The 9,239-nt window shown below is 53.0% G+C and overlaps 1 protein-coding gene across 1 annotated transcript; it reads right to left on the reverse strand.

The window, feature by feature from the left end:
* Positions 1 to 3,349: 3,349 nt before the first annotated feature.
* Positions 3,350 to 8,989, reverse strand: psmd3 (proteasome 26S subunit, non-ATPase 3). Its single transcript, XM_080511338.1, has 12 exons — positions 8,693 to 8,989; positions 7,628 to 7,818; positions 7,383 to 7,523; positions 7,130 to 7,266; positions 6,858 to 7,048; positions 6,561 to 6,664; positions 6,310 to 6,424; positions 5,474 to 5,593; positions 5,273 to 5,376; positions 5,022 to 5,177; positions 3,791 to 3,841; positions 3,350 to 3,627 (listed from the first exon to the last, which is right to left on the reverse strand). The coding sequence occupies exons 1-12, from the start codon at positions 8,877 to 8,879 to the stop codon at positions 3,550 to 3,552; spliced, it is 1,575 nt and encodes a 524-aa protein (XP_080367464.1). The 5' UTR covers positions 8,880 to 8,989; the 3' UTR covers positions 3,350 to 3,549.
* Between the last annotated feature and the right edge of the window lie 250 nt (positions 8,990 to 9,239).

Here is a 9,239-nt window from a genome sequence, read left to right on the forward strand (position 1 = left end):
CCGATGACAGGAGTATTGACGAGAAGGGCAACGTGAGGGGTTGCGCATGGCTGGAGCAATGACAGGAGGAGCAATGACGAGAGGGGCAATGGGAGAGGTGCAACTGGAGCAACAGTGACACGAGGAGCAACAGAAACAGCAACAATGGGTGGAGCAACGGCGGGAGGAGCAATTAAAAGAAAAGCAACGATGGCAGAAGTATTGATGAGAGGAGCAACGTGTGGAGGAGCAGCAACCAGAAACATCATAGACCATGATGAGTAACAGAAAGAGCAACAATGGGTGGAGCAACAGGATGAGCAACAACAAGTGGAGCAATGACAAAAGGAGCAACGGCGGGAGGAGCAATTAAAAGAAAAGCAACGATGACAGGAGTATTGACGAGAAGAGCAACGTGAGGGGTTGCACATGGCTGGAGCAATGAGCAATGAGGAGCAATGAGCAATGAGGAGCAACAATAGGAGGAGCAATGACGAGAGGGGCAACCAGAGCAACAGTGACAAGAAGAGCAACAGAAACAGCAACAATGGGTGGAGCAACGACAGGAGGAGCAACAACGAGAGCAGCAACGACAAGAGGAGCAACATGAGGAGCAACGACAAAAGGAGCAACGGGAGGAGGAGCAATTAAAAGAAACGCGCCGATGACAGGAGTATTGACGAGAAGGGCAACGTGAGGGGTTGCGCATGGCTGGAGCAATGACAGGAGGAGCAATGACGAGAAGGGCAATGGGAGAGGTGCAACTGGAGCAACAGTGACACGAGGAGCAACAGAAACAGCAACAATGGGTGGAGCAACGGCGGGAGGAGCAATTAAAAGAAAAGCAACGATGGCAGAAGTATTGATGAGAGGAGCAACGTGTGGAGGAGCAGCAACCAGAAACATCATAGACCATGATGAGTAACAGAAAGAGCAACAATGGGTGGAGCAACAGGATGAGCAACAACAAGTGGAGCAATGACAAAAGGAGCAACGGCGGGAGGAGCAATTAAAAGAAAAGCAATGATGACAGGAGTATTGACGAGAAGAGCAACGTGAGGGGTTGCACATGGCTAGAGCAATGAGCAATGAGGAGCAATGAGGAGCAACAATAGGAGGAGCAATGACGAGAGGGGCAACCAGAGCAACAGTGACAAGAAGAGCAACAGAAACAGCAACAATGGGTGGAGCAACGACAGGAGGAGCAACAACGAGAGCAGCAACGACAAGAGGAGCAACATGAGGAGCAACGACAAAAGGAGCAACGGGAGGAGGAGCAATTAAAAGAAACGCGCCGATGACAGGAGTATTGACAAGAAGAGCAACGTGAGGGGTTGCACGTGGCTGGAGCAATGAGCAATGAGGAGCAACAATAGGAGGAGCAATGATGACAGGGGCAACGGGAGAGGTGCAACCAGAGCAACAGTGACAAGAAGAGCAACAGAAACAGCAACAATGGGTGGAGCAACGACAGGAGGAGCAACAACGAGAGCAGCAACGGCAAGAGGAGCAACATGAGGAGCAACGACAAAAGGAGCAACGGGAGGAGGAGCAATTAAAAGAAATGTGCCGATGACAGGAGTATTGACAAGAAGAGCAACGTGAGGGGTTGCACGTGGCTGGAGCAATGAGCAATGAGGAGCAATGAGCAATGAGGAGCAACAATAGGAGGAGCAATGACGAGAGGGGCAACGGGAGAGGGGCAACCAGAGCAACAGTGACAAGAAGAGCAACAGAAAGAGCAACAATGGGTGGAGCAACGACAGGAGGAGCAACAACGAGAGCAGCAACGGCAAGAGGAGCAACATGAGGAGCAACGACAAAAGGAGCAACGGGAGGAGGAGCAATTAAAAGAAATGCGCCGATGACAGGAGTATTGACAAGAAGAGCAACGTGAGGGGTTGCACATGGCTGGAGCAATGAGCAATGAGGAGCAATGAGCAATGAGGAGCAACAATAGGAGGAGCAATGACGAGAGGGGCAACGGGAGAGGTGCAACCAGAGCAACAGTGACAAGAGGAGCAACAGAAAGAGCAACAATGGGTGGAGCAACGACAGGAGGAGCAACAACGAGAGCAGCAACGGCAAGAGGAGCAACATGAGGAGCAACGACAAAAGGAGCAACGGGAGGAGGAGCAATTAAAAGAAATGCGCCGATGACAGGAGTATTGACAAGAAGAGCAACGTGAGGGGTTGCACATGGCTGGAGCAATGAGCAATGAGGAGCAATGAGCAATGAGGAGCAACAATAGGAGGAGCAATGACGAGAGGGGCAACGGGAGAGGTGCAACCAGAGCAACAGTGACAAGAGGAGCAACAGAAAGAGCAACAATGGGTGGAGCAACGACAGGAGGAGCAACAACGAGAGCAGCAACGGCAAGAGGAGCAACATGAGGAGCAACGACAAAAGGAGCAACGGCGGGAGGAGCAATTAAAAGAAAAGCAACGATGGCAGAAGTATTGCCGGGAGGAGCAACGTGAGGAGGAGCAGCAACCAGAAACATCATAGACCATGATGAGTAATAGAAAGAGCAACAATGGGTGGAGCAACAGGATGAGCAACCACAAGTGGAGCAATGACAAAAGGAGCAACGGGAGGAGGAGCAATTAAAAGAAAAGCAACGATGGCAGAAGTATTGCCGGGAGGAGCAACGTGAGGAGGAGCAGCAACCAGAGTCGTCGTAGATCATTGACAGTTTTTTATTCAGGTTCTGGGGTTTGGCCTTGTTGACGTTGGGCGTTGAGGAGAAACTGTTGTTAAACTTAAAAAAAACGCAGATTGAAGTCGGTTTGCCGGAAGAAAAGAACAATTAAACCGCAGCAAATACGTCCGATTTCTTCCTGCCGATTTTCCCAGGATGACGTAAAGTCTGAAAGACGCGTGACGTCAAATCACACAATCACAAATCAAACACTTGAAATGCAAAACGCACATGATCGATAAGCAGGCGAGTCCGAAACACACAACTACGGACAAATGATGAAACATCAAATATGGCACTGGCAAAGTGTAATAGCAATACTCTATGATTATATTTCTATAATTCTATGGTGTATTATGGAACACGTGCATTAAATAAAATGAGAATAAAAATCAGATTCTTTTATTTGCAGCCTTCAGATTTTTGAATTTCAACGGTGACATTTCCCCACAGGCTAATAAATCTAAAAATAAACCAATTAAGGAATAACTTTCAATGAAACGTGGACTGATTGTGTGTGTGACTCTACTCACATATGTCTATGTTTGTACTGGGTCTACCAGAATAGAATATAAATACTTTATTAATTCCTGGGAGAAATCTTGACGTGTGTGTTTCTACTAATGTATGTTTATAGATCAACACAAAGCAGGAAACAAACAACCATCAAGATTTAACAAAAAAAACCCAGTTTTTATTCGTCTGAGGGAAGAACAACAACAACAGAGGGGGAAAGAAGGAGAGCTTGTAGGTAACGACTGATCCACAAGCATCAGTCCACACACACACACACACACACATACACACTCTCTCTCTCTCTCTCTCACACACACACACACACACACACATACACACTCAGCAGAAAGGCTCATGGGAAGCTGTCGTCGTCGTCTTCAGCCATTTCTTTGGCGAACTCCAGATCCTGCTGCTCGCGCTCCCGACGCTCCTGAAAGACACAAATTACACGATTCTTCAGTTTGGTCCGGCTCGTCGCCGCCGCGGCGCCCAGAGGACACTTTCTGGTAACGGCGTGTTTTCACCGGAAAGAGTGTGTGTGTGTGTGTGTGTGTGTGTGTGTGTGTGTGTGTGTGTGTGTGTGTGAGTCTGACCTCGGCGGACTCCAGGTCCTTGTTGTAAGCCTTCGGGGGGAACCTCATGGCCTGCAGGAGGACAAAGCCACACTTTAGTTTGACAGGCTCCGCCCCCCTCGTCTCCCTCCTCGCCCCGCCCCCTTCGTCTCCTGCCCCGCCTTGTCTCCCGCCCCACCCCGTCTTCCTCGTTTCCCGCCCTACCCCCCGTCCCCTCGTCTCCCGCCTCGCCCCGCCCCCCTCGTCTCCCGCCCTACCCCCCGCCCCCCTCATCTCCCGCCCTACCCCGCCTTCCTCGCCTCGCCCCGCCCCCTTCGTGTCCTGCCCCACCCCGCCTTCCTCGTCTCCCTCCTCGCCTCGCCCCGCCCCCTTCGTCTCCCGCCCCACCCCGCCTTCCTCGTCTCCCTCCTCGCCTCGCCCCGCCCCCTTCGTCTCCCGCCCCACCCCGCCTTCCTCGTCTCCCTCCTCGCCTCGCCCCGCCCCCTTCGTCTCCCGCCCCACCCCGCCTTCCTCGTCTCCCTCCTCGCCTCGCCCCGCCCCCTTCGTCTCCCGCCCCACCCCGCCTTCCTCGTCTCCCTCCTCGCCTCGCCCCGCCCCCTTCGTCTCCCGCCCCACCCCGCCTTCCTCGTCTCCCTCCTCGCCTCGCCCCGCCCCCTTCGTCTCCCGCCCCACCCCGCCTTCCTCGTCTCCCTCCTCGCCTCGCCCCGCCCCCTTCGTCTCCCGCCCTACCCCGCCTTCCTCGTCTCCCTCCTCGCCTCGCCCCGCCCCCTTCGTCTCCCGCCCTACCCCGCCTTCCTCGTCTCCCTCCTCGCCTCGCCCCGCCCCCTTCGTCTCCCGCCCCACCCCGCCTTCCTCGTCTCCCTCCTCGCCTCGCCCCGCCCCCTTCGTCTCCCGCCCTACCCCGCCTTCCTCGTCTCCCTCCTCGCCTCGCCCCGCCCCCTTAGTCTCCTGCCCCACCCCGCCTTCCTCGTCTCCCTCCTCGCCCCGCCCCCTTCGTCTCCCGCCCCACCCCGCCTTCCTCGTCTCCCTCCTCGCCTCGCCCCGCCCCCTTCGTCTCCCGCCCCACCCCGCCTTCCTCGTCTCCCTCCTCGCCTCGCCCCGCCCCGCCCCCCTCGTCTCCCGCCCTACCCCGCCATCCTCGTCTCCCTCCTCGCCCCGCCCCCTTCGTCTCCCGCCCCACCCCGCCTTCCTCGTCTCCCACCTCGCCCCGCCCCGCCCCCTCACCTCGCCCCTCGCCCCGCCGGGTCTTTACCTTCACAGACATGTTGTGTATGTCGAGGCAGAAGGAGATGCGCTGGTGGAACGCCAGCTGAGGCTCTCGGGTGCCGTAGATGTCCATCATCTCCTTGGACTGGACGAAGCCCTTCTCGTGGTTGATGCTCGCCTCGATGACGCCGTCGCGGATCGCCTGCGGGACACACACACACACACACACACACGCTTTTTGTGTACCTCCGACTCCGACAGAGGCGGCGTCGATGACTGCCGTCCTGTCGGCGTTACCTTGGCGACGATGAACTCGGCGTCCTCGGGGCTGTCGAGCTGCAGCTTCTGAGCGATGTCGGCCAGGGAAATACGAGAGTACGACAAGCTGATCATGCGCACGCCTGGAGGAAAGAAAGAAATCACGTAAACGGGGAGAAAAGAAAAGTTGACCCGGCGACAGGTGACGTCACGGGGGGGGGGGGCGCCCCGTTGGCTCACCGGTCTTGATGACGTTGTGTCTCAGGCGGATGATGAGCGTGTACGTCCCGTCCGTCTGGAACTTCTCCCCGAACTCTTCCAGCACCTGATTGAACTTCGCCAAGTTTCCCATCCGGACGGCTGAAAACGTTTAAAAACAACAATCACACACAGAATTACATTTTCACTTCCAAGTGTTTCCAGAACTACATTCAAAAGGCGCCGAAAAATATTTTAGTTTCGCGATGTTTTTGCTCATCTAGTCATTTTTTTGAATTATAGGAAAAAAATGTGCTTACATGTTTAGAGGTTGTGATTAATTCATTCTTTTTTTGTTTTTTTTTACACGTTGGACAATTTGGAGAACTTTTCTGGTAAAACATCCACAATTTTACTTCTTTCGGCTGCAGAGCTTTTCAAACATAACACATCTCATAAGGTTGTAAACGACATTCTACCAGTAATTCATGATAAATTAATTTTCCTATAGTTACATTGCAAACTATTTTAAAAGAAAATGTTACTTTGAACATCTTTACACAGCAGATTTATTGGTTTCTGTAATTGCATTCTTAAAAAGAACATAACTGTTGGTTTGATTTATGATAAAGTCTCAGAAATCTCCATTAAAAAAAAACACAAAATAGACACGAAGCCGGTAGTTTTCATATTGTTTCAGATTGTTTCTCTCTCCAACAAGCATCTTCCTGAAAAGTCCCTGGTTAAACTCCGTCTCCTGCTGCGACCCAGGTCGTCCTGAGCTCCTCCATCAGTCCCACAACGAGAAGACAAAGCCTGGACATGAGCACCGGCGGCGGCGGCGGCGACTAAAGTAGAAGAAATGTAGAACATCTGACCTTGAGTGAGCAGGAAGTACGGCATCAGGGAGCGTTTGAGCGACGGCTGTCTGAACTGAAGCCTGTCGGGAATCTCTCCCAGCAGCAGCTCCACCACGATCAGCAGCTTATGGACCTGAAATCCAACAGCTGATTACAGTCTGACGCTACAGTCAGAGTGTGTGTGTGTGTGTGTGTGTGTGTGTGTGTGTGTGTGTGTGTGTGTGTGTGTGTGTGTGTGTGTGTGTGTGTGTGTGTGTGTGTGCACATACTGTTTGTTTGAACCCCACGGCAGTGTGCTGAGGAGCTTTCCTCAGAGCGTTGGTCAGAGTCCTGCGAGCCTCGGTGTACTCCAGCTGGATCGCCTTAATACGACCTGCAGATCACAACATGGCGGCTATTTTACCAAACGGCCTCAAGCGTGGGCGACACACGGCCCCAGGCGTGGGCGACACACGGCCCCAGGCGTGGGCGACACACGGTCCCAGGCGTGGGCGACACACGGCCCCAGGCGTGGGCGACACACGGTCCCAGGCGTGGGCGACACACGGTCCAAGCGGCGGCCTCACCGGTGTAGTAGAGGTAGCGGGCCCACTCGTTGTTGTTGGCGAGCTCGGGGAACACAGACTTGGACACCAGCTTCTCGGCCTGGTCGTACAGGTTGAAGTGCAGGTAGTTCCTGAGCAGCAGGTTGAGCAGGACGGCCTGACCGTCGGCGTCGTGGCGCAGAGTCGCCGTGCGAAGGCGAGTGTGGAGGAAACTGAGGAGAGGGAGCGACGCCGTCACACAACAAGTCGGAGACTGTTAACGGGTGAGTGTGTGTGTGAGCGAGAGAGTGTACCTCCGGATGGTGTCAAACTGCTTGAGGAACTCGTACACTCTGGCGTGGTAATAATAACACTTGGCCGCCACCAGATCCAGAGCTCTGCGGTTCTTGGAGCCGATCTTCTGCAGCAGGTCGTCCGACACTTTCTGAGCCTGAAACAAAAACACCCGGCGGGGATTAAAAACAAGAGCCGACGGCAATCCCGACCCGTTCTCCGTGACGACACACGTGTCCTGCTTTGTAAATGCCCAAACCCGAGAACTCGGACCTCAGTGTATCTCTTGTTGTTGGTCAGGTGAACCACCAGCAGCAGCTGCAGGTAGGACTCCACCTCCGGCAGCAGAGGAGCGGACGCAGACTTTCCCGTCCGGGGTCGGAACTGGACCTCCCCGTCAGACATCTCCATGGGCTGAGCGGAGGACACAAAAACACCACCTGTCTGACTTTGTTCGCTTTCGGAGAAAAACCTGCACACCCTTCCCCAGAACGAGGGTGTCCAGTGGCGACGCTCACCTCCTCCAGAAAGCCCAGCAGGAAGTCTTTGGTGGTGGTGTTGTTGGTGAAGAAGCCACAGACGGCTTTGTGCAGCACGTTGGCGTTGAGGCGGCGGCTGGTGGACGGCAACGCTCGCAGCGCCCGCAGCACGAAGCGAGGCTCCTTTCCCGACACCGCCTTCTCGATCTGCTTCACGTGTTCCTTAATGTCTGATAGAGAGCAGAGAAAGGAGACAGACCAGATTCTCTTAGTCTTTTCTCTTTCTCAGTCTTAGTGTTTACTCTCTCGTTCCCTCTCTCTTTAAAAGTTCATACACCCTCTCATGTACTGTACTACCTCCCTCCCTCCGTCACCCATAATATGTACCGTCTCTTATTCCTGTTCCTGCGTCTTTAAGAGGCGAGGCAAAGATTACTATTCCTAGGATGGTGTATAATTGTCTATACTCTCTGTTATGGTCTGTGTACTCTGTTATATATAGTCCATACTCTTCTGTCAATACTCTCTTTCTGTCCTATAGAAGAGAAAGAGGGCGTACAATAGTAAAATTGTGTTTTTCTTTCTGTTAACGTGCCTTGAGATGACCGACTGATGAATAATATCAGCAGTCTTTCTCTCTTAAAATCTCTATGGTTGTGGATACTGACTCATATTAGCATTCATCAGAAACGTTTTTAAACACTCGCGAATCTCACTGGAAAGTCGCATAACAGAACCCAAGTGAATTGAAGAATACAGGAATTTGTTGTGTGAATTAAATGTGCTCATAAACAAGGACAGGTGCTAATGCTAACTTGTGCACTGTCACTTCACCGACGGGGTCGTTAAAGGCTTGTTAAACACATTTAGCTCGTATTTAACAGAAAAAAAACAACTTTCACATATACGGGTCTGGTAGTATTGCATGGCCAAAACAAAAGGTTATCCAGAAAAACGCAGAAGTCTGTTCACGGACCATTAGTTAGCCTGGTTAGCCGCTAATGCTAACCGGGCTAACCAACGCCGAGCCGACTCCGGAGCGGGACCCCCTGCACCCTCCCCCGGCATGAACACCCCCCACAGTGCCCGATATAACGTCTTTACCCTCCAGGGTGAGGCTGTCCTGCTCCTTGGGCTGCTTGGCGGCGTTCGCAGCCTCCTCCTCGGTCATCTCCACGTCCTGCGGCTCCGGGCCCGGCTCCTTCTGCTCCTTCTCCTTCTGCTCCTTCGCCTTGGAGTCCCGGTCGCGGCCTCCGGCCTTGTCCCGGCGCTTGGCCGCGGTCTCCTTCATGCTGAGGCGCTGAGGTGTAGCGGGGTGACCGCTCGGGTGTCGGGGTGAGATTCGGGGGGTTTTTCGGGGTGAGAAGTGAGCGATCACTGAGCCTCAATGACTGGACACTATTGGGCTGCAAGGGATTGTGGGAAACGGCGAGCGGAAGGAGACGAGGGCAGCGATCATAGAGCTATGCGACTAGAAGAACAATTAACGTGAGTAGCTATATAAACGTCTAAAAGTGTATACATTTTTTCTATTGATATATGTATATTTAAGTAAAAACACTTGACCATGAACATACATTAGTAGAAACTCAGACATATTAAAAAATTTCCCAAGAGATTAATAAAGTTTTCTATTCTATACAATTCTATT

The sequence above is a fragment of the Blennius ocellaris genome (genome assembly GCF_963422515.1).
Source record: "Blennius ocellaris genome assembly, chromosome: 16".
In the NCBI taxonomy this organism is placed as follows: Eukaryota; Metazoa; Chordata; class Actinopteri; order Blenniiformes; family Blenniidae; genus Blennius; species Blennius ocellaris.